We start from the raw sequence: 26,122 nt of genomic DNA on the forward strand, positions 1-26,122 counted from the left end.
AACCTAAAGGGAGTTCTTTTCAGGGCCTTCCATTACCAGGTCATTTGTCATGGCAGTTTCGGGAGGGAGTTTTCAATGGGTCACTGAAAATGCTACTTTATCTGGATACCTAGGAGGTAACAGACACCCAGGAAACTGTTCCAGAGACTTGCAGGGAATGTGCTATGTTAGTCTTCCTGTCTGAGACTATCACGATTTAAGTGTGTTGTTAATGAAAGCACACCTTAGAGAACACCTCTACGTGCTAGATGATGAGACAGCATGAAAGAAGGCCACACCAGTGGTAAGAAATAGGTTGAAAAGAGAGAGAGAAAAAAAAAGATCACAAGGCAGGAAAAAGGAGCTGAAACCATAATCAGCAACTTGGCTAGAGGGAGACATGACAACAAGAAAGAATCATGCCTCTGGAAGCAGAGAAGAGGGGAGAGACTTAATAAAAAAGGAGGCTGACATTTAAAAAAGCAGCAGCATCCACAATAAGAGCATTCACAGGCCTAAGCTTTTTTCTAGGAATCCTATTTTGGAGCCCTATATCCTCTACTCTTTGCTAATCAATGTTTCTTAAACATACGATGTATTTTTCCATGTCTCCATGCAATCTGTTAGTCTTTAGCTCGCCCTTTAACACTTCTGTATCCTTCCCCATGTTTATAGCCTATTTAGCATTTTTTTTTTAAGAGAAAGAGCTCACACATAAGCAGGGGAGAGGGGTGGAGAGAGAGAGGGAGGGAGGGTGAGAGTGGGAGGGAAGGCGCGCGAGTGAGAGAGAGAGAGAGAGAGAGAGAGAGAGAGAGAGATAATCCCAAGCAGCACACGATTAGCACAGAACCTGACGTAGGGCTTGATCCCATGGCACTGGGATCAGGACCTGAGCTGAAATCAAGAGTTGGATGCTCAACTGACTGAGCCAGCCAGGTGTCCCCAGCCTATTTAGCATTTTAGGTTGAGAGGACTATAGCTTAACAGCTAAGAACATGGCTTTCTCAAACCCTACAGAGAACTTAACAGCTCCCTGACTTTGGGTGAGTAATTTTACCTCTCTATGGTTTGTTTCGTCATCTGCAAACAGGTCAGTAACAATAACTACCTTAGAATACCTAAGCACTTAGAATACTGCCTGGAACAAAATAAGTTCTCAATAAATAAAATAAAATTTAGCTTTAATTTTGCCTCTTTGTGAAATCTTTCCTGAATATTCTCTCTAAGGTACACTGTTAGATGTGGTTCCCTCTAACAGGACCTATAAAACTGAACATGTAACATAAACTTAGCATAATCTAACATTTCTATTACTGTTAAGCTATATGCCTCGAGGCTCAGTCATATCTTTTTCTTAGGATACTCAAAGGGCCTAGCAGAGGCCCAACATACAGGCTCAACAAATACTCAAGGAGGAAGATGAGACTATTTCGGGCCAGATGGCAGAGCCTTGAATGACAAATTAGAAATCTGCAGAACTCCTAGGAAAGGGGGGAAGGATTGTGAAAAGAATTCTATGCTCCCGAGGGCTTTTTATTAGTTAGTTAACCACAGTGAGAGTGTGATGGTACAAGAGAAGTAAGGGAGATGAGCTACAAGTTATTCCAAAGGCCAGCTTATGGATAAGGAGTGGCAGCCAGTGAGAACAAAGAGGAGAAACGTGCAGTGGCAGCAAACACAGAACTTAATGACTTGATGTAGAAAGTGAACAAGACTCATCCACTGCTGCCAACAAGAACTTGAAAACTGCAGATTTTCAGTGTTGGAGGGGGCCACGGTGTGTGAGGCATAAGAATCCGGTCAATTACTCATGGTTTCAGGACTCTGACAGCGATGATGACTTTATTTCTGCAACTACACCTTTAAATGAGAAACCCAGAACATCACCAAAGGAGTTAAAACTAGAAACAAGGAAACCTAAACTGAAGAATCTCCAGAAAGAAGATATCCCACTGCAAGAGAAAACCCCTAAAAATAGGATGGCTTTAGGTGACAAGCTATACCAGCAAGACTTAGAAGTTGCACTAGCTTTATCAGTGAAGGAACTTCCAACGGTCACCATTGATGCAGAAGAGGCTGGAGATAAAAGCATTGAAAAATGTGACAGTAGTGAAACCAAAACAATGAGTAAGGACCCTCATATCTCCAATTGCAGTGTAGCCAGTGATTATTTAGATTTGGATAAGATTACTGAGGAAGATGGTTTTCCTGGTGTGCAAGGGAAAAGAGAAGCCGCATCAAAGACTGTGGTACAACAGAGGAAGATTCTTCTGGAAGGCAGTGATGGTGACAGTGCTAATCACTCTGAACCACACTTTGCAACTGGTGAAGAGTCTGAGGATGACTCTGATTTTAGTGAGAGTGCAGACAATGATGAATACTTCACCATGAGAAAAAATAAGGTGAAAGAAATTAAAAAGAAAGAAGTGAAGGTCAAATCCCCAGTTGAAAAGAAGAAGAAACCTAAATCCAAATGTAATACTCTGGAAGCGACTTCAGGAGACTGCTCAAGTCGCTGTGAAATCAGAACCTCAGCCTTCACCAAAAAAGGTCTCTGTTTCTTCAGAGGCCACTAGGAAACCACTACAAATAAGCAGTCCTTCAGCTGAAAACAAAAAACCTAAGTGGGTTCCACCAGCGGTATCTGGAAGCAGCAGCAGCAGGAGCCCACTGGAGAGTCTCTGCCTTGGTTTGTCCAGATTAAACTTTGCATCCAAATGCTGCTAGTAGCTGAGTGTGGTAGTAAACCCGTTTGATTAAGAGAATCACAGTTTTACAAGTGTGTTTATATTTGATTTGTGTTTATATTTAAGGAGGGTATCAAAATATAAAGGAATCCTTTAATGTCCTATAAATTGCCTCTACCCATTCTGTGATATTCTCTGAAGCTATTCAAGACTTCAATAAAAGGTTTATCAGAATTATCTTGCAATATCATTTCCTTCTGAAGAACATATGCTACTTTTCCTGTGTATAATAAGTCATTGTCATTAAGTGGTTGTCAGTTTGACATGGAGGAAGTCCATGTTGCATGCTGTTCTTTCCTAGAAACACGATGTTCCTTTCTAGCTTTGTCTAATTTACGCACCTTAACTGTAACTGTTCAGAGTTTATCTGGCAAAAGGAAACATTCCCACGTTTTCCAGGAGACATTTCTGATATTTTACCGAAGCCACACTGTCAGTTTTATTGCAAAGATATTTCTTATTTTAGCCAAATACTTATAGCAAGAATTCAGAATTCTTTTACACATTAAAATGGTTGCTATAATGACATATGTCTCCTACTCAGAAGTAGATGTTTATTGTATAGCAAATAGAATTTCATGACATTTTATGAAGTTCTCGTCAAAGCCTTTAATAAAAGTGAAAAAGTTAAAAAAAAAAAGTAAAGACTCAAGAATCAAAAATATTAAGTATGAATATAAAATGATTTAATGTATATTATCTCATCAAATTATTACTTTCCTTTGGATTTGTTAATCTTAATTTTGCAAATGAAGAAACTGAGGCTCAAAGAGGTCAAGAAACCTGCTCAACTGTATGCATTCATCAAAAGGGGCAGAATACTCTGATGTCACATCCACTGGGTTTTCTGTTACATTACAGATGACTTTCTAGCTGCTAAGCTTGATTGAGAGAAGAGTGCTGATGCATTAAATAATACGGAGAGAAGGGAGAAAGCCAAATAGAGACAGGAGGGAAAGGTGCTGAGATAATTAGTTTGTTTTAAGATGTCCTGAGTTTGAGATCCCACTGGGCCATCAAAGATGGGTGTGTAAGACTAGGGCTGGAGAAAGAGATTTGTGAATAATCTTGCTAATCAGATAGAGGATGACATGGGAAGTCAGCAACAGTAGCTGTTATGTTTTGAATTATGCCCCCAAGAAGATGTAGAAGTCCTAACTCCTAGGACCTGTGAATTTGACCTTATTTGGAAATAGGGTCTTTGTAGCTGATCAATTTGAGGTTATTAGGATGTGCCCTAAACCAATGTGAACAGTGTCCTTATCAAAGTGAAATTTGGATAAAGAGATAGACACAAGTAGAGAAAAGATGATGTAAAGACACATGGAATATACCATTTAAAGGCCAAGAGATTTCTGAGATGACCAGAAGCTAGAAGAGGGGCATGGGATTGATTTCCCTTCATAACGCAGGGACCACCACAGCTAATACGTTGATTTGGAACTGTTTGTTCTGGACTCCAGAACTGTGAGACTGTTAGCCAGTTTGTGGTACTTTATTGCGGCAGCCCCAGGAAGCCAGTACAATAATTTATTAGTGGCTTTAGAGGAAAGAGTTAAGAAGCTTGTGCAAAGAAAACAGACAGGAGTTAATGAGCGAAGCCACACATTTTACCTAGAGATCTAAACTCTAAGAAGGTTTCTGTGAAGTCTACTCCAGAAGAGAAATTTATATACTATTTAAATGTATACATCTATTACTATTTCTTAATTCACCACATTCAAATATAATAGGTCACTTTCTCCTTCAATATAAACACTGTGGATTCAACATTCAGCCATAGGAATTTCTTTCGTATATCTGCCTGAATCAAAGCTGCTACATAGGCAGCAAGTTTGTAGAGGGCAGAGACTGTATATATTATTTCTACAGAACCATTTACAGTCTACAGGCAAGTAAGTAGTTAACAGAGAACTTAAAAACAATTTTTTTTTAATGTTTATTTATTTTTAAGAGAGGGAGAGACAGAGTGTGAGCAGAGGAGGGGTAGAAAGAGAGGGAAACACAGAATCTGAAGCAGGCTCCAGGCTCCCAGCTGTCAGCACAGAGCCCACTGCGGGGCTTGAACTCACAGACTACAGGATCATGACCTGAGCTGAAGTTGGATGCTTAACTGACTGAGCCACCCAGGTGTCCTAAAAACTTTTTTTTTTTTTTTAAAGTGAGCTCTACGCCCAACTTGGAGCTTGAACTCATGACCCTGAGATCAAGAGTGACACGCTCTACTGACTGAGCCAGCCAGGTGCCCCTAATAGAGAACTTTTGATGAAGATAAGATGATTGAAGAGTGACTCAAAATTCTTGGGCTAGACCCAGAATGACCATTTAAAAGCACTATTTTCACCCTCTTCTGCATCCGACTCTACTACTTGGCAACTGATTAAAAAATCCACTGAAAGTTCAGTGGAATGTTGTCTAAGGTTGCAAAGTTTAAGAATACCATCTATGTCTAAGCTGGCCAACATTAAAAAAAATTTTTTTTTAATTTTAGAGAGAGAGAGAGGAGGAGCACAAGCACAGGAGAGGAGAGGGGGTGGGGGGTTAAGAGAGAAAGGGGGGGAGAGAGGGGGAGGGAGGGAGAGAGGGAGAGGGAGAGGGAGAGGGAGAGGGAGAGGGAGAGGGAGAGAGAGAGAGAGAGAGAGAGAGAGAGAGAGAGAGAATATGAATGAATGAATCTCAAGCAGGCTCCACACGCAGTACAGAGCTCAATGCAGGGCTTGATCCCATGACTCTGGGATCATGATATGAGCCAAAATGAAGAGTTGGACACTCAACTGACTGGGCCACCCAGGCACCCCTAAGCTGGCCAACATTTTTTTTTTTTATTTTAATTGGCCAATATTTTTAAAGGTAGAAACTTTTGAGTAATATGTCAAGAACAGTCTTTCTAGGATCGATTGCATCCTAAGATCCCTTCTCTGAAATAGGACCTCAAACTAGTAGGTGCAGTAACTTGGCACTGCAGAATTTAACTAAGTCAAAATTAAGACAGTCTGAAAGATGTGAAAGAAACTTAAATGCACGTTACTAAGTGAAAGAAGCCAATCTGAAAAGGCTATATACTACAGGACACTTAACTACATGGCATTCTGGAAAAGGCAAAACTATGGAGAAAATAAAAAGGCCAGTGGTTGCCAGCAGTTAGGTAAGGAAACAGAGGAATAAATAAATAAGTGGAGTACAGAAAATATTAGGATAAATAAAGCGACACTACATGATCCTATAATGGTGGATCCACGTCACTCTACATTTATTTAAACCCATAATATGTACAAAACCAAGAGTGAACCTAAACTATGGACTTAGGGTAATGATCTGTCAATGTAGGTTCATCAACTATAAGAAATGTACCACTATGTTAGGGGATGCTGATAATGGGGGGGGGGGTGTGCATATGTGGGGGTGGAGAGTATATGGGAAATCTTGTATTGTGTGCTCAATATTGCCATGAACCTAAAACTGCTATAAAAGATAAAGTCTATTTTTAAAAAATTAAGACAATCTACCCTGCTGTGGTCTTCTCGCTAAGACAGACTTTCCATTCTTCTGCAACCTTTAAAATGTCTCTGACTCCTGTTCAGTGTTGCTTCTGAAGGAACAATAATGATCTATCATCTAGTCTCATCCTGGCTCAATGCTAGTAACAGTGGTGTTCAAACCTACTGTTTGAACTCTAAGTACACAGAGGATCACTCCTTAATATGAAAATGTAGCCTGTTTATTGCCATTAATTAGGATGCTTCACAGTTGGTAAACAAAAAGTAATTTTGGGGGGAAAAAAACTCACCCAGATTTAAAAGCAAGTCAATAAACTGCTAATTTCTGTATAATTAGAACACACTGCTTCTCAATAAAGAAGTATTTTATTTTTTAACTAATGTTTTTATATATATTTCACACTGTCATATTTTAAAATTCTAACTTCATGGGCTGAATCATCAGAAGTGTTACAGCAATATTTATAATAAAATCTACACCTCCTAACAGATAATAAGTTTGATTTCAAAAGCTACATGGCTTACATTAGTCCTACTTAGGATCAGTAAAAATATTTAGATTTTGTTCATTCTCTTATGACTAGCCCTTTATCAACACTTGACAGTGCAGCAAAAATAGTGACTACATGAGGCTTGGACACGTTTGATACTTTTTAGCCTTGACTTGAGAGTTTTGCTGGCTCCACTACTGACTAACAAAAGGCCACTGCAAACAGCTGAGTCTCTGGTCTCCACCTCAACCACCCATCATTTGAGCAGCCAAAGCCATGAAGCTGCTGGTGTTGCCAGGCAGCTGCTCGCTTTAACAGCTGGACATTCTCACATGCCTCATCTGGCAAAAGAGTCAAATGCTTCCATCTCTCTGCTCAGTTCTCCAACATTTCATCCTATAAAGGGTTTATTTCTTCGTAGGAATTTATTTTTTCTAAATAGGGTAAGCTACCTTGGTTATGGTTTTATGGTCCGAACAGTTAAATTTTCTAGGAACACAGGTAAATGTTAGAGATCGTTTCAGGGCATACATGCATTTTTACTTTTTATTATTTTTGTTTTAATTAAAAAAAAATTTTTTTTTTACATTTATTCATTTTTGAGAGACAGACAGAGCACAAGCGGGGGAAGGGCATAGAGAAAGGGAGACAATTCGAAGCAGGCTGCAGGCTCCGAGCTGTTAGCACAGAGCCCGATGCGGGGCTCAAACTCGCAAACTGCAAGATTGTGACCTGAGCTGAAGTCGGACTCTTAACTCACTGAGCCACCCAGGTGCCCCCTTTTTATTTTTTTTAGTATTTATTTTTGAGAGACAGAGACAGAGTATGAGAGGGGGAGGGGCAGAGAGAGAGGGAGACACAGAATCAGAAGCAGGCCCCAGGCTCTGAGCTGTCAGCACGGTGCCCAACACAGGGCTTGAACCCACTAACTGTGAGATCATGACCAGAGCTGAAGTTGGACGCTCAACTGACTTAAGCCACCCAACCGCCCTGCATTTTTACTTTTTCAAGAGAGAAAAGGGCAAAGGAGATGGACACTAGAGAACTCTTTTAAACTTGATCTCAATTTTTACAAATACAGTTACATCTTGGGACATCAGAACCTAGGCATTCTATTTAGTGGAGCTCCAGGATAACATATAATATCAATTCATATTCCTAGCTGTCTGATTAAACACATTTAAAAACTAGGTTTCTGGGGTGCCTGGGTGGCTCAGTCAGTTAAGCATCCAACTTTGGCTCAGATCATGGTCTCACAGTTAATGAGTTCGAGCCCCACACTGGGCTCTGTGCTGACAGCTCAAAGTCTGGAACCTGCTTTGGGTTCTGTGTCTCCCTTTCTCTCTGTCCTTCCCTCGTTGTGTGCGTACGCACGCGCTCTCTCCCTCTCTCTCTCAAAATAAATAACATTAAAAAAACAAAACAAAACAAAAAACCCCCTAGGTTTCCAACAATAAACACATTTAGGGTAGTACTGCAATGAAGGGAATGGAAGGGTATGCTTCAATTATATTTGCAATGCCTTCTTAAGCTGCTGGTTGGCTTATTTTTTCAAATCTATTTTTTTTTAACATTTCTGAATGTGCAAAATAATCTGTAACTTTATTTTTTATTTAAAAATTTTTATGCTTATTTTTGAGAGAGAGAGAGAGAGAGAGAAAGAGCATGAGCAGGGGAGAGGCAAAGGGACAGGGGGACAGAGATCTGAAGCAGGCTCTGTGCTAATAGCAGAGAGCCCCACGCAGGGCTTGAACCCGTGAACTGCAAGATCATGACCTGAACTGAAGTCAGATGCTTAACTGACTGAGCCACCCAGGCATCCTGGGTAATCTATAATTTTAGAAAAGGTTCCCAAATAGCTGATTTAATATAAAACATTTTATCTCTACTAGATTTCCACCATTACTTCTACTTTTTGTGCAATAGATGGTTATTTTACATAAAGAAAAATACATATCTACGAACCCTATATAACTCTAACTAGCTAAAGTATAACAACACTTCTAACAAGTGATGTCTTGCTGTAAACTGAAGAAGAAATATGACTCCTGAAGACTTTTGAGGCATATATACATATACATGTTTTTTCTCTGAAAGATTATTAATGATGGGTGTATAAAACTTTAAGGAAAAAAACCCAGGATACACTACAGCCTAACAGTGGTGAGAGTAAGGTATACTTGTATGATCCTTTACAATTCATTAGGGGTTTTCACATGTTATCTCATTTAATCAACATTATAGTCTTATATAGCGTAACATTATTTTCCCTGTCTTGTGGATGAAGATCAGAAAGGTCAAGTGACTATTGCTCCTTCTGCCTTACCCCACTACTGGCAAGATGGGTAAGTTTCAGCCTGAGAGAGAGAGAGAGGAGGTATAGACAAAGCCGTATCCTACTGATTCTTCCCATGGTCCAATGCCACCAGTTCCGCAGAAACAAACCAATGAACTCTCACCTGGTGATTCTGCAAGATGCTCTTGTTTCTCTTCTCTGTCCTGAAACTGAATTAAATGTGACCACAAAGCTGACTTCCCCTGAAATTACAAGGCACAAAAAATTTTTCATCTTATAAGAACTAATTAATCAAAAAATAATTTCTTATCAAAACCATTCACGTTGAAATGGCCATTTTGATGTTTGGAGATACAAGCTCATCCATTCTCAGCTGTGTAATATTCTGAGCAACTCACTCCTTGTGAAAGGAGGGTCATCCTTTGTCTCACTGAGAAGATTAGCAATAGCCTGGGGAAGGGCAGCTAAAGAGACGCCAGAAGTACGCATAGACTTCTGAACTTCAGCTCAATTGTTATTTAATTGTATGTTTAGGACTGTCTACACTGGCCACACTAGTAACCACAGAATTAAAAGCCTCTAGCAGCACAGAGGGTATTTATGTATATCCATATGCAAAATATGTTTGTGTGTATGGAATGCCAACTATGGAAGAAAAAAAGCCAGAGGAGAAAGAGAAAAGGGGAGGAAGAAAGAACATGCTCACAACAGAAAACAATCAGAACAGGAGATAAGAGGGACAAAAACAAAGAAACCATTTGATTTTTTGCACCCTGAATAACTAGGTACCTTAAAATGGTAAAGAAGGTTAATTCTGGCTAACAGATTTTTTTTCCTGGACAGTGACGAAAGCAGACACTCAACAGGGGATATGGCCTCTGCAGTAAATGTGCTGTTTTATCCTTTTCTGTGTACCAGGAAAAGAGCCCCAAACCACCTCTTAATCATGGGTTTTATTTTCTTTTTCTGGAATTAAAAAGCCTATGGTGCATTTCCCGTTATCCTGTGACAAAGAAACATACCCTTTAATGTTTATCTTTTTCTCTTTGTGACATTTCTTGACAGGGTTCCTAACGAGCCACATCACCAGGACCTCCTGAGACTATTACCTGCTTAATCTGCAGGCCGTGGCTCCATATCCTTTCCAGCAGGTCACAGAGACTGGCGATCAAGGTGTTCTCCTCCAAGCCGGTTATGTTTGCTTCTCCATGGCCCAGTTCCACTGCTTCATGTCCCATCTTCTCCACCAACATGCGTTTTGTCTGAGAACATCACATGTGGTCACAAGTGTTATCCCAGTAGTGAAGTAAAAAAGCCAACAAGTCAACTACTAGATCAGACACCTGGGTTCCTTTCATTACACCTTTTTTTTAAGATTATTATTTTTTTTTAATAGGCTCTACACCCCACGTGGGGCTTGAATCCACAACCCTGAGATCGAGAGTGGCACACTCCACCTACTGAGCCAGTCCCCCATCCCTTCATTATACTTATAATTGTAGATTTTTCATCACTTTGGGAAAAGTATCTTAATTTCTGTGGTCAAATAACTGCAGTAATATCACATATAGTTTTATTATTTTGTCAGACAAATACGGGGTCACTAGTGGGAGAATATGATATTATATGAAAGTATCCTCAAGTAAACATTTATGATGGACAGTTTTCAGAATACTAGCTTGAATAACTTTGGGGAATCACACCAGACCCAGGAAATGGGAAGAATGTGAAACCCATCCTGCCCCTGCAACTAAGCCTCCACTGCCCCTGCACGTTGGCAGACTGAAGGTACCTGCAGTTAGCTTTGACTACACTTAGGCAAAAACGACAACACAAACAGCTCTAAATTTTTTCAGAACTCCCTAATTTGTGAGTGAACCAGGTCTCTTTTTCCTTCCTCTTTTCCTCTTTTATCTTGTCTCTGCTCATGAGTATGCACCAGAAAATAAAAAGGAAATAGAAATTAGTTTCAAGTAAGCAACTTACAGCAGTCTTAGCTGCACTTATCAAATGTAAAGTGAGAGAGAATCTAGTTCTTTAAGGTCGAGACCATCTCTCTGATTCAACACTGTATGCTGATACTGAAACCAGTGTATATACTGAATACACAGAAGGTACTCCAGAAGTGACTGTCAAATAAAAGAATGGAATTACTGGCTAAAATGATGTCCTGAATTTTGTCAGTTTGTATTATCGCCTTTGATGAACACAGCTATCTGAGAAGAGACTAGTGTGTTAATATATACAAACCTAACCTATAGCTAAGGTCTTCTTCCTCATGGGTATACATACATGATGGGCATGAACAAGGTTCTACACAAAAACCGTGTTGCCTTTCGCATAAGATGACCACATTCCTGACACAACTTCTGACTGGCTTACTATCCTGTTCATGTTGGAGAAAAAGACAGCAATGGCTGAAGAGGTGAGAGAAATTGTGCAGGGCTCCCATGTCACTGATTCTATGGGCAACAGAGAACCCGTGAAAATTCATGACCTCAGTAAAGAGTACGTGAGGTTTATACCCCAGGAAAAGTTTTCTTCGAGGAAAGCTGCAGGCTCAGATGGGAGCTGATTCAGTTCATCTTAGCCTCACAAATGGAATTAACATGATAGCACACCGTCTTCCATCAGTGAGTAATACGTACCTTCATTCTACATTCTTTTAATAAGCCTTCTACAAATTTGCAGTTGGTCTGTGCAATCACTGCAGGAGAAAGGTCTGACAATTTGGGTTGCCTCAGGTTTTTTCCTAAACTTCGCGCCTCTTGCATATATTTCTAAAAATTAAAGAGTATTTTTAAATACGTAAACATCAGATACTCTCCTTTCTTAACATTACACAAATAAGTGCAGAAACAACAAGATGCAAAGAAGGCCAAAGTGTATTCATGCAATAGCAATTCAAGTTTTAGCGCCACCTAAAGGCAGAGGGCATTCGTACTCTCCTCACTTTCCAAATGTTAACCCCTGTGAAAATGAGGGTGACAGAAACCCCATCAGGTTAAAACACATTCAAAATACGATGGAATCTAATCTCATCTAGTTTAATCTTTTTACTGGGAATATCCGAGGTTGTGATTAGTCAGGAGCATGACGGGGATGAAAAAAATTGGGGTTTCTGGATTACTAATCCAAGGTTCTACAAGAAACCAGTGATTCTCAGATCACTGGTTTCCTCCTCTCCCCACAGATCGAGACTGAACACACTCCTACCCTCTTGGGCAGTGCTCTCCAACCCAACCCTTTGCTTTTAATCAAGTCACAACAGTGAAATCAGGAGCTCTAAAACCTGGTTGCAACTAATTTTATAACCTCAGGCATATTTGCTTACTTGTAAAATGGGCATAATACATGCCCCCATACCTCACAAGAAAGACCATGAACTCACTCTGAACTTGTTTGCTACATTCCCCCCTTCCGTGCCTTGTTCCACAATCAAGAGAAAGTGGAAACATATTACTTTCAGAGAAAGTGATGGCTCAGAGAGTACCACAGAAATCCAGTCCACTGCTCTTGAGCTTTAGTTAGTGAATGTCCAGGAGGAAAAAAATCACTATGGGTGATTACCACAGGACGCTGGTTGTCCCTCTTCTTTCTGTGCCACCTGCAAAAGCTCATCTACATACTTTACGTTTGCATCAGGACCACGGGGCAGAATCTCCGCAAAGTCCAAGTGTCTTAGGACCATTTTTAGAGAATAACTACTCTAAGTGATATAGTAAAACTAGCAGTTTGTTGAGGGGAGAGAGAGATTGTAAGCCAGCACATCCTCCCACAGGCACATATGTGAAATCTATCTTTACTATCTTAAGGGAAGAATTTGATATTGTAAGGGAAGATGTGTAAAATCCTTTGCATTCTTTAAATAAAAGGGAGTTTGTACATTTAAAATATTTCCCTTTGGAAGACAAATAATCTGCTAAATCTTGTACAAATTTCTAAAAAATCCCACTGATTAGGGATTTGGCTGATCAGTGTACCTGCTACTGCATAAACAGAAAATGTTTCCTTTCTAGCGCAATCATTTTAAGGAAAGATTTTTAAAAAATGAACGCTACAAATACTTAGTTTCCATTATATTTGTGTCTATATTTTTGGCTTCAAATCTTTTTTAGAGGGTCAAAGAAAGAGGGAAAATTGAAAATGAGAGACAGCTATCACCACCAGGGATGTTAAGGGTAATAAGGTCTATCAAAACATCCTGAAGGTTAGTTTTCAAAACTCAGGAAATGAAAAGCTTCAGCAAAACCCACCTGAGATACAAGGCAGAGATCCTATATGAGAATTATAACACCTGCATTTCCTAACATTTCAGGTGGTATAGATATTATCTGGATTATTACAAATCAGAGATAAAAGGCTGGTAAAAACAAATGTTAACTGGCAAATGTTAAAGGGGTTGTTTCTTCCCCGTGTCTGTTCTTCCACCTTTAGGACTTGTGCAAATGCAGAGAGAACTACTGTGACTCAGTCCTCCAGAAGAGGGAAGATTCAGTTTTAGCTTAGGAAGAAACACTGGCTAGAAGGAGTGAGGAACACTGTCAGGCTAGAGACTAGAAACAGGTCTTGGCATTTCTGTTTTTTCAAAAATATATGAACAATTAGGTTATTAAGTAAATAACTGGATTAAGAATAAAGCCCTGTTAAAGTGTACGTTCTATTTTATAAATGAAAACAAGCTAGAATGGGGTTATCCTTTGACTAGTCATATTTACCAAGTACACAGCACACATGGGGCAATATGATTATCAGCCAACAGCGAATGCCATAGGGCCCAGTCTTCTGAACATCTCTGGTGAAGCCATGGAATGAGCAACATTCCTCGGACATGCACACAGAGGATACAGGGGGTGGCAGGAGGCCCTTCCTCACAAGAAGTGAGGCTGCCTATGTACATTGCAAGAAATAGAGCACTTGCCTTTATAGTAAACAAGTGATGATAAAAATGTAATTTTCTTTGGGGCAATTGGAGGAAAAGGTGTACTTTAAGGTGAAAAATGGAGAAGAAAGAGAAATCTTTCACAAGGAACGTCTTTATAAGAAGTTCATTTTACTACTAAAAGGAAGTGACCCCAGATTTCTTCTGAGATTTCTACTATGCTCTTCTTCATTTCTGTCAAAGCCAAAAATAACAAACCAGGAGTCCTAAGTTCCTCTTGTCCTCAGGTGAGGAGCTGTTGAGTGCAACCTGGTAAACAGGGTTACTGGGAAGAGGACCAGTTTGGCTATCAGCAGTCCTGGGCTATAGGCCCAGCTCTGCCTTGTGTGTCCATTTAACTCTGGGCAAGTCTCTTGGACTTCATGTAATGTTGGACAAGGTGACCTCAAGGGTTCCTCTTAGAACTAAAATTCTATACTGATGATCTGCTTTTCTTACCACATAAAATACAGACCAGGAAGAGAGGAAACACGTTTCAAAGTAAAACAATAAAAAACCAAACCAAAACAACAACAACAAAAACCCTCAAAAAACAGATCAGGAAGTTCATTAAAATACTGTGGAGTAAAACCCAGCCAGAAAAGAAAAACTGCTCAAAAATGAATTATTTCTGAATTTCTGCAAAATACTTAAAGGGAGTTTGAACATTTAATATATTTCTCCTTTGAAAGAACACAAGGGCTACGTCTGGTCCCTCCACAACTCCCCCCTTACCTGTCAAAATACCACTAATAAGGAATCTGAATAATTAGTTTTACCTGCCAAGAGTTCAGAATTACTTGCATTAGCGCACACCACCAAGAAAAGGTATCAAACATAACAGGAAGTGGAGAGCAAAATGGAGGGGCTGACAATTCACGTCACAAGGTGATGTGAGGCTCTACAGCTATATGCACACACACATGTGGATAATTCAAGGACACCAAAGACAAGATTCAGGAACATCTGCAAAGCACTTTCAGGCAAAGAACATACCAGGCAGCACTCAGAGAAGGATTTTTTAGGAAGTCGTGCAGGAGGAGGTAGACCCTGATCCCACTCCCAGAATGCCATGGAGTTCTGACAGACCAAAAGTTCCCCGGAAGGCTAAGAGGATGGAGAAGTGCCAATGACAGAAAAGCCAAAAAAAAAAAAAAAAAAAAAGGACAGGGAGAAAAAGACCAGCAAAATGTGCATGCATATGATATAAAGTCACAGCAAAAGGGAGGGGAAAGAAGAAAATATGATAGCACAAAGAAAAGCACTAGACAGATTATGCTTCAATTTTAAAGAAAATGTTTAAAATCATAAATGTATGAACATTTCAACAAAAAAGCAATAGATATTTGGAATGATGTTTTCTGCTTTATTTTACACATCTGAGTTTAGAAAATAGTTAACAGATCTTCCGATTGCATTTTTCTTTGATTACAATAACCAAAACTTACTTATAATTATTCAAATGTGTAACTATGCTTGTATTTTTAAGTAGTACAAATAAAGCATAAAAATCTTAATTCAAAAATAATTTCTAAACACTTTAAAAAATGGTGTCCACAATTCAAGGATAAAGCACAAGGAAATGCATCTTTATTCTAGGTTTAAATTATGCTTGAAACTTAAAATATGTTTCTTGTATACTTTTTCCCCCCACAGGAGACATACTGACCAAAAACGTATCCTAAACTTAGCCTTTACTTGATGTGGTACACAGGGAGACTTGTTTTAGGGCCGTATTTTAGGTGTATTAAAATTACAAAAAGGTGTTCTTTTAAAGTCAGTACAAAAGGATTACTATTTTAAAATAAAACAAAACCATTCTGTAAAGAAATCGGAAGAACTTGCACCATGACAACTGCTGAGCTGAGTTAAGGCTAGTTCATGGCTCTTGTATGGAGGCGTCCTGGGAAGGCGGCCCACATACCTCCCTCAGGTCGTTGTCCAATCCAATGTGCTCGGAATGTTGGCGAAGGCGGTCTTTCCTGCGCTGCGCCGTGGCGCTCCGACTCACCCAGCGACTGGAAAAATAGCCACACCCAAGAAGGTGCAGGTTAAAACAAACAACAAGAAAGCGATCACTTATCTCTAAAATAGAAAAAATGTACTGTTTAAAAGACTAACAATACTTATTTTTCAACCAATTCTTTAAATATGTAATGTCTTTATTGTAATGTAATTAAATACCACACAATACACCCATTTAAAGCATACAATTCCAGTGGTTTTTATTATATTCAGAGACATGTAACCATCACTACAATCAGTACTTTTTAAAAACTGAGGTTAAAAAAATACATACTATCACCTCATAATGATCCTCTCCTTTCCACTTTACTGTCCAACAGAGCCCCAAACCCTGGATGAATACTATCGTGTAACTTCTCATATCTATAGTAGATTAGTGGTGATTTGTCATGCCCTTTATCACCTCTCTCCCATTCCCCTCAAAAACTGTTCCAAACCTTTCGCTTTATCCTCAAGGGCCTCCCCTCAATTGCCTGCCTTTGGCTTAAACGATGTATACACAGACATTTCATCTTTCTTCTAATCCCAAAGTATAAAATATACTGGCCATAGCTCAAAACTATTATTGCCACCTGTAAGAAACCCCTTGACTAATTCTCTCTTGCTTTCTTCAACCTGCCGCATTAACTATCTCTTTCTTTTATTTTTTTAAGTTTATTCATTTTGAGAGGGAGAGTGTACAAATGGGGGAGGGGAGAGAAAGAGGGAGAGAGAGAGAGAATCCCAAGCAGGCTCTGCATGGTCAGGTCAGTGTGGGGCCCGATGTGGGGCTTGAACTCACGAACCATGAGATCATAACCTGAGCTGAAGTTGGACGCTTAAGCAACTGAGCCACCCAGGTGACCCTAGTCATCTTTTTCTGAATCTCCAATTTTTCTTTCTCAACTGAATAATTTCCCTTCAGCTTACAAGCATGCTGGTCTCTCTCTTGACCCTCTACAGTTATGTGTAAGTTTCTTGCTTCACTCTTTCCTGTAAAAATTCTTAAAAGATTACATATAAGGCTTCTACTTAGTTACCTATGGATGTTCGGTTTATCTCAAATAAGCTTCCCCCGACAATGCTCTTGAAGCCATTTATATCCTTAACTGTCATATCCAATGGCTATCATTCAATTCTTAGCTCACCCAATCTCTCTGCTACACTTAGTACCATCTTATAACTCCAGTTATTTTCAACTAAGTCCGTGTTTCCAGTGGGGTCAGTTCTGTCACCTTTGAGCCTTTGTCCCTGAAGTTTCCTCCCAATTTCTATTCTTTCAGATAGCTTCAATGTTACACAGAAAATGTTCTTTAATTCTTTCAATTCTAAACTGTTTGCCCTTCTTATACTCCCCAATTTTATTACCTATCACATTGTGTTACAATCACTTATCTCTATTCCTATAAAATCCTCTCTACTATAAACTCTCGAAGAGCTGGTATGTCTGTCACTGTTTTTTTGGCAGTCTGTACATCACCTGGACTTTCTATAAATACACTCTAAATACATAATCAGAAATCCAGTCTAACATTTAGGCTTACAGACATTCCTCACAACATGTATGTAATAACAAATTGTTTCCTTAATCCAAGACTCATAGTTTGGCCTTTAAATGTTCCTAAAATTAATGTGTCTTCTATTCCATATACATGTTTAATGTATAAATTTTCCAAAAAGCTTTTGAGTTAATAACAGATCTTACAACCAAGAGTTAATCAGGATCAAGTAAATGTGCTCAAAACAACCTAACTGTTCAACAGTAGGGGGTGCTATATAATGAAATATGTAATCATTAAAAAAGTTGCTAGGAATATTAAGATAGGAGAATGTTCATGGTACAATAATGAATGGGGAAAACAAGATAAAACATTGTATAAATAATCTCCTAATTTTGTGAAAAAGTAAACATGGACATGCACACCATGATCTATGCAATGAAAGAGCATGACAAGAAATGTTGACATCTCATGGTGATGGCATTATGGGTGTTTTAAAATTTACCCTATCACTTTCAAGTATTCTAAATTTTCTAGTGAGCGTATATTATTTTAAATCAAACCATTTTTAAAAATTTCTCAAATCTTGAGTTATCCCCATGACTATGTATTCATCACACTTTTCTAAGAATATCTACTCTTGTGTATATTCTTGATAGCACAGAGCTATGTAAATTTTAAAAAATGAATTCATACTTTTGCCACTCAGGAAAAGTCATATTGTATTACTGACAGTTCATCATTTTTATTTTTTTATTTAATAAAGTATGCAATTTACAAAAAGCTTAAAATAAGAATGCAGCTTCTTTTGTTGCTTTTAAAATAATTTATGCATGCCTTTGGTTTCAAGCTTCTGAATCATCTCATTTCAGTCTGCTATTTAGAGGAACACTGAATAATTATGATAAAAATGACATCAAGAAAGGTAGTCCCTCTTAAAATAGTTTAAAAAAATAGGCTTTAAAATAAAAAAAAATAAATAAATAAATTAAAAAATAGGTTTATATTGGGACAAAAAATACCAAGTCCTAGTGATAAATCGTTGAAGTAGAGACCTTGGAAATGTCCCAATAACGAAGTATTAAAGTAAGACTGTAAAAAGGATACAAAGAAAACTGGGGTGACTGAGAAGGAAGATCCAGAAAAAAAGAATATTAAGGCACTGACAAAGAAAGATTCTTCACTTGATCAAACCTTAGTTAGGCTTCTGAACCTTCTCCTAGGTCACTCTGTGCACTTCCTTATAAAATCCAGTTTTGACAAGAACGTTGCTAAGTCAGTTTAGCAGGAGAGCCCCCATCCTCAGTATTTGATCATTCTCAATGTCTGATCAGTTTCTACATCATCCATAACCCCCCAGGTGATGTCTGATCACCCAGGCCTGCCTTCAGCAAGAATCCTGTCAGGTTGGTTTAGTCAAAATCCACCCCTCACCTTACTTTTGATGTTTCCTCTTAGTAAGTTTTTTTCCACTCTGCTACTTGACTATAAATTCCTACTTACCACATATTGTATTTGGAATAAAGTTCAATCTCCCTCTCTCCCACTGCAAGCCCTCAGTGCAACGGTCCCTACATGGCCCCCCTTGAATAAAGTGTGTCTCAAATCTTCAACAGGTACCATGAATATTGTTTTTCTTTCACAACTCTGAAGCAGAATATAAACACCAGATGATAAATTTATATAATAAACAAAGGGGAAGTATAAGTAACAAAATGTATAAAGGGCTGGGGGCTTTGGAAATAGCCCTGTAGCAAAAAAGTTCAGTAAAACATAGTAAAATTTGTTCAGGAATTTAAAAAATTAGGGTTACTGGACAGGGTGGGTCAAATAAATAGTAAAAATAGACTATAAAAACAAGCCAATGAATTTATATAATAAATAAAGAAAAGGAGAATACAAATGGCAGAACAGTTTCCTTGGCAGGCAAAAGTGGAAAAGGCTTTAGGTAAAGAAAAGGGTAAATATTAATTTACATGATGTAAGTAGCATCTCACTATACACTCCTGTGGGACAAAAATTTTTAATTTTGTTTCTATTTTATTTTCAAAACAAGGAAATGATCATCTGCTTGAGAAAATTATGATGAACTATACCCATTCCTGGTCTTGTCAAGGAATTATTTTGTTCTTTTCATTATTAAGTCTCATTTACTAAGCATATTGTTGCCAAAGATGATCACATTTGCTGAAATACTAATGATTGCTTATTTGCTTTTGTTTCATAAGCAGCCTATGAAATTCTAATAGTTGGTCAGCCATTTGCAGAGGCATGGTTATAAATCTCTTTATCCTGCCATGAGTTCTTAGACCTTTTCTCTTTCAGACTACAATATACCTGAAAATGTAATGCTTAGGGCTCAACCTTGGGATTATATACAAGATTAAAAGCAAGAAAATACTGCAGTAAGATTTTAAAGTTGAAATCTTCCCTATTTAACACTCCCTACACTTCCCTTTTCTGCTTTATTTTTCTTCACAAATCTTATCACTACCTGATAGGTTATTTATTTTACATATTAAGTTCCTTTGTCTCCTCCTCCTTGAAAGCAGGGACTTCTGTTGTTTTGTTCACTGCTAAATTCCCAGTGAACAGGACACTGTCTCACATACAGTAGGGGTTCCATAAATATTTGATAAATAAATGAATGAACAACCTAATGCTATTAAAAGGAAATACTATTTAAATGAAATGAAAACGATTTAAATTAATAGTCCACTAATATAAAAGTAATTCATACAATTAGGATATTTTACAAGCATAGGAAAAAATAAGTAAGCTGATGACTAGTCTGTTCTGATGGAAAATTCTCATTCATTTCTGAAAAATAGAATATTATATCTAGTACAATCATCTGGAAGGTTTGAACCCCCATACTGGTCAATATGTCTTAGCACACTTTTAAGTTCAGTGTTTAAAAAAGCAGGAATAGGGGCACCTGGGTGACTTTGTCGGTTAAGCATCTGACTCCTGACTTTGGCTCAGATCATGATCTTAACAGTTTGTGAGTTCAAGCCTCGCACTGGGCTCTGTGCAGGGCCTGCTTGGGATTCTCTCTTCACCCCCCTCTCTCTGCCCCCATGCCCTCAAAATATATAAATAAACTTAAAAAAAGGGTTAAAAGAGCAGAAACACTTCTTTAATGGAGGGCAAACCCCTGCAAATTACCTAAGTAAGGTAACATTTTCAGTCATTAGCTATTTATTTCTGTCTTGTAAGCAGCACATTAAATTATCTCCACAATCTTCCTTTCCAAGATCTTAGTATAAAGACTTGCATTTTCTATAGGAGGGTAAGATTTCATTGTGAATACATAACTTTTCCACCTTTCTCATGAATCATCTTCCACTACTGACTTCATTGAAGTTTAGACAATCTATTTAAATAAAAGAGTTTAATCAAAGTTTTTAAAATTCTTATTTTTTTAAGATTTTATTTTTAAGTAATCTCTATACCTAAAGTGGGGCATGAACTCACAATCCCAAGATCAAAAGTCGCATACTCCACCGACATAATTCTTTTACTTCACTGTACAGCACTCCTTTTCCAAATATGTAAAAGGATACTGGACTGAAGACTTTCCAGACCTCCAGGCTTTATGAATGAGAATTCCGAACTCGGTCCCTGGAGTAAGGAGAACTGAGTTCTAATCCTAACTTTGCCAGTAACCCAATCTCAGACTTCTACCAACACATTATAATGCCACTGTCTTCAGGGTTAGGCCATTTGATCTCAACCACTGCTTCATGTAGTTCTTCCCTAGGAAAGATGGCGCTTAACATGTACCTTGCTCCTCAGAGTATTATCTTATCTTCTTTGGGGCCACCCCTCCTAATAGAGTCCATTTTAAGGTAGAAGTGAGGTATCTGAGGGCTCTTTCATTGTGGAAGATCTTGTTACACTGGGTACACAAAATGTAAGTGGCAGTGAGCCACCTGAATTTTCAGAAGAGGCAAGCAGAGAATTCAGTGAAGGGAATAAAAAAGAAGTAGAATTATGCCTTTTGACTAAACGGCCCAAACTAAATAAGTAAATAATATGAAGGTTCTTGAAAGATGGCTTAAAAGTAAGATGTTTCTTTCAGACGATTTGCAAAACTATGTATGTTACAAAATTTTTGGTACTTACCTTTTTTCCTCATAGTGCACCTTTATGTTCAATATTTTAGGTCACTCAAAATTTCTTGGGGGCTACCAAAGCACAGTTTCCAACTCCAAAAGTAAGACAAGGCATGTGTCACCCTTGTTTTGGAGTAGCTGAGCCAGACACTATGTGTATGTGGTGTAACAGTTAAGGGCCTGGGCCCTGAATTAGCAGACCTAGGTCTGAATTCTAGTTTTACCACTTCTTAGGTGTGTGATCCTGGAGTAAGTTGTTGACTCTCTCTGAAACTCACTCATTAAATAGGTAAAACAATGTAGGTTTATATATAGGGATATGCTTGTAAAAATGAGTTAATGTACTCAATGCTGTCAGCAGAGAAGCCAGTGTAGAATCAGCTTAATATTAGTTATCAGCAGATCAACTCCATAACCAACCCTGTGTTGGCACGGAGAAGGCTCCACTGGCAGGAAAGGTATATTTGAAAGCAGAAAAAATATGGTGATGAAAATTTCTAAGTTTTCTGACTAAGAGCTGTAAAGGGGTATATATTTATGAATGATGAATACTAGACTCTGAAAGGAAAAGAAACAACAATGCAAACAGTACTGCAACTGTGTAATCCATGCACAGCATTTTTTCCCTTTAATATGTCTGCTCTCACTATACAGCTCTCTCACATTTGGAACTAAATGAATTAATAATTCTGACACATTTTAGAATGTGTCATGATCAACTTCGGCTAGGTCATGATCTTTCAGTTCGTGGGTTTGAGCGCCATGTCGGGCTCTGTGCTGACAGCTCAGAGCCTGGACCCTGCTTCAGATTCTGTTTCTCCCTCTGTCTCTGCCACCCCCCCCACCTCCACTCTCTCTCTCAAAAATAAATAAACATTAAAAAAGTTAAAAATAAAAAAAATAAAGGAACACCTTCAGCTAGGAAATTAGTAAGGATTTCATCCTTACTTAAATTAGAAAGGATTTCCTTTCAGGTTATTAAAAATAGAGTATCAGCAGTACAAACACAAGGATACACAAATATTACCGCATATACATGCACCTCAACAAATTCCAAATACCACAGTACCTAGCTTAGAATAGTGTTTATTAAATTAAGCCAAGTGTTACCATCACATATTATAAAGATAATTTACTATATTTTCCTTTTTCCTGACCAACAGAGACAGAGACAGAGACTGGAGTTAATACTGTTACAAGTTAAGGAATGCCTGAAGCCAGTGTTGGCCTCAGCACTGGAAGAAGCAAAGGCGGCTCCTTTCTTAGAGGTCTTGGGAGGGAGAAGGACCTTGCCAATACCTTGATTTTGGACTTCTAGCTTCCAGAACTATGAAAGAATAAGTTTCTGTTGTTTTAAAAGCCACTAAGTTTGTAGTATTTTGTTATAGCAGTCCTAGGAAACTAATACAGATAGTGAAAGTATCATTTTTCTAATTCCATTAGATGGCATTACATTTGGTCATTTAAAGGGAAACTACTCCCATGGGGCACCCGGTTAGCTCAGTTGGTTAAACGTCTGACTTTGACTCAGGTTATGATCTCACGGCTTGTGGGTTCGAGCCCCGTGTTGGACTCTGTGCTGACAGTTCAGAGCCTGGAGCTTGCTTCCGATTCTGTCTCCCTCTCTGTCTGTCCCTCCCCCACTCACGCCCTGTCTCTCTCTCTCTCTCTCTCTCAAAAGTAAACAAACATTAAAAAAAATTAAAAAAAAAAAATAAATAAAGGGAAACTATTCCCAAGCACATACTACTTAAAAAATGAAAAATATGTCTAGTCTTTAGATTTTTTACATGATGGAATTAAAAGTCAAATACTCATAGAATGTCAATCCATATATTTTTAAAAATATGTATGTTTGTATGTATGTATGTATTTTGATAGTAAGAGAGTTGTGTGTGTGCAAGCAGGGGAGAGGGGCAGGGAATCCCAAGGAGGCTCCATACTGCCAGCACAGAGCCTGACACAGGGCTTGAACCCACAAAGCATGAGATCACGACCTGAACCAAAATCAAGAGGTGGATGCTTAACCGAATGGGCCACCCAGGTGCCCCAATCCATATTTCAAATGGGTTGTTTTGGTCTTTGGAAACGTAATCAGATCAATAAGATAGTTAATGGTTACAATACCCCATTAAAGTTGCACAGCATTGTACCTACCCTTCATTATCCCTTCAACCGACTATTCAAGTGAAGAACGTGCTTACTTGTTATTAGTTGGTCCTGTTGCCAAGACATCAGACTGTAGCTTTGGAAAGAACCCTTGCTCATATTTGCCTTGACCAATTTTCATATCAAGCAGATGTGGGTGGATTGCAGTGTGATCCATTTTCATTAGTCGCTGCTCAATTGATTGGGCTATAAATTAAATTTATAACAAATTAGAGACATTTCATTGGCTAAACCTTAAAACAATGCTTCCTCCACTCATGCACCAACAAGGAATTCCATCTTTCTGACACTCTAAAACAGATTTTTATAAAAGTTCTTTAGAAATCAGTGTAAATATAAAAAGGTTAATTTTAAGTAAACACTAGATGACTAATTTTCATGGTATTTTCTGCCTTTGTCAATTGCAGAGCAGCAGGGTTGAAAAATCTATAATTTAGTACTAAAACAAGTCTCCCCTAAGTGGAATACTCAATATTTTAATACTTCAATATTAAATATTTCAATATTTAAGAAAATATTTTCTTAATGAAAATATGTTCTAAGTACAAATTTAAGAAAATGATGGCAAATAAAATATTGTCCTTCAAATGAAAGACAAGGAAGGAAAAGCAAGCACAGTAGCCTTTTTTACTTTTATTTCTTTGTACACAGATCCATTAAATACTCATAGTTCTCCATTTGTAAAAACAAGAAACTATGTAAAGTTTATGACTTCACTTTTAGCAACACTCACATTCTCATTAGTAGGCGTCATTTAGGAGTGTTTATTAGATCAGGAGGGGTAATGCAGAGAATAAAATAAGCAGGCATTTAGAAAATGTCCAGAGGATAAGAAACTGGCCTTCTGAAGAATAAAATAGGCCAAAGTTAAAAGATAGGAATTACTCAACATTTCTATTTAAAATTGCTTAAAGCTAGGAGATTATCTCAAAGACCCAAGAAATAGCAAATGATGTCTCTGGTAAAAAAAAAAATCTGATCTTAAATGTTTTTATGAACTGAATTTTCAAGAGAAAATATATTTGTGAAGCAAGACTAGGTCTTTAATCCTTTAGATTACCAAAAGGGGAGAACAAGCAGTAATTGTGGTTGTGTGACAAACAGATCATACCGTGGGAACTGCTAATCTTGGGATTTAAGAGAAGTAAAAAGGTATTTTTATAAGTATTTCATGGAACCAATTTATTTTGCCCGGTTCAATACCAGCAGATTGAGTACTGCTGGTTATTCCCCATACATAGTCTTAAAAACTTTCCTTTTGAGTAGAAAGTTTTTTGAAAAAAACTTTCCTTTTGAGTGGAAAGTGGATCTGTCCATGGCATATTCCACACTTCTCAAAAGAACATGCTTAATACCATCTTGTGTGTGGTTAATGTTTCACCTAAGTCAGTTGCTTGTGTCTGATGACAGCAGTGAGGGATACTTTGCAGAAGTCACTATTATCCTCTAGGACTAAAACTTCACAATATTAGATATCTATCTCAAACTTCCCTATTTTTCCTTTAGAATTCAGAATAATTTATCCAAAACTTCTTGAATTTCATTTTATTTTTAATGTGTAACTTCTAACTTCTCTTAAAACACAGTCCATATGTTTTATGTTAGGCAAAAGAATGCAATGTTTTAATATGAAATGATATTTAAGTTTTCAGTGATGCCCCCTGGCTCTTCACAACCCTATCTATACTCTCAGTGCTCCTAATATTTATAAAACACTTAATTAACAGATGGTTTAGGCAAAATAAAGCTTAGATTCATGGCATGGAATTCTCTGAAGTCCCTGCCAATTTTATGTTCCATGAAATACTACAAAATTCCATCTCTGCCAATGAATGCTTCTGTTCTCATGAAAGGGGAAAAAAAAGGTAGCTTCAGTTTTTCCGCTGGATTTAAAATGACAGAGAAATCCATCTGATACTGAGTTATTCTCCTTTAGTCAGGAAGCTTTTTGAAAACAAAAATCATGATTCATAATGAGTTACTCTAGGGTTTATATTTAAGATTGCCTTGGGAGTGTAACGCAATGTTACTTTTCAGTAATTATACCACCAGTGAATACTGAACATTTAGAAATTATTAAATGCCTGCTTTGAGAGGTCACGGGCCTGTTAGATTTTCAAGGTTTTGTGCCAATACTCATTTTCTGTGATTGGTAAGAAAAAAGAAAAACTCTGTATTACTATCAACTTGTCTTTCTGCACAGAAATCATGCGGTTCTGGTGCCACAATATCAACAGCAGATAGCCTCTGCCTAAAGACTTCACCTGCAAATCAAAATTCTTTTTAGTTAGAGGCAAAACAAAAAATAAAATCAAAACAACAAAGGACAAAAAAATACCCAATAAAAGTCAATAATAAACAACAAATGCCAACCTCTATACTTTTGTTTGGGGTGGGATGA

General features: G+C 38.0%; 1 protein-coding gene across 6 annotated transcripts in view; it reads right to left on the reverse strand.

The window, feature by feature from the left end:
• Nucleotides 1-26,122, reverse strand: part of DENND5B (DENN domain containing 5B) — a 186,916-nt gene that overhangs the window by 38,837 nt on the left and 121,957 nt on the right. For 4 of the 6 annotated variants that reach the window (XR_006219863.1, XM_042992054.1, XM_042992053.1 and 1 more), the window contains 5 exons: nt 23,757-23,907; nt 15,856-15,949; nt 11,659-11,790; nt 10,120-10,272; nt 9,174-9,252 (listed from right to left, as the gene is read on the reverse strand). Coding sequence is in view for 5 of the 6 variants with exons in the window: in XM_042992054.1 (XP_042847988.1) it covers nt 9,174-9,252; nt 10,120-10,272; nt 11,659-11,790; nt 15,856-15,949; nt 23,757-23,907 (609 nt within the window). In the remaining variant the exon portion in view is untranslated. Of the gene's footprint in view, nt 1-9,173; nt 9,253-10,119; nt 10,273-11,658; nt 11,791-14,927; nt 15,039-15,855; nt 15,950-23,756; nt 23,908-25,901; nt 25,986-26,122 lie in introns of all 6 variants that reach the window. The other 2 variants (XM_042992057.1, XM_042992056.1) reach the window with 2 other exon arrangements.

The sequence above is a fragment of the Panthera tigris genome, chromosome B4, assembly GCF_018350195.1.
Source record: "Panthera tigris isolate Pti1 chromosome B4, P.tigris_Pti1_mat1.1, whole genome shotgun sequence".
In the NCBI taxonomy this organism is placed as follows: Eukaryota; Metazoa; Chordata; class Mammalia; order Carnivora; family Felidae; genus Panthera; species Panthera tigris.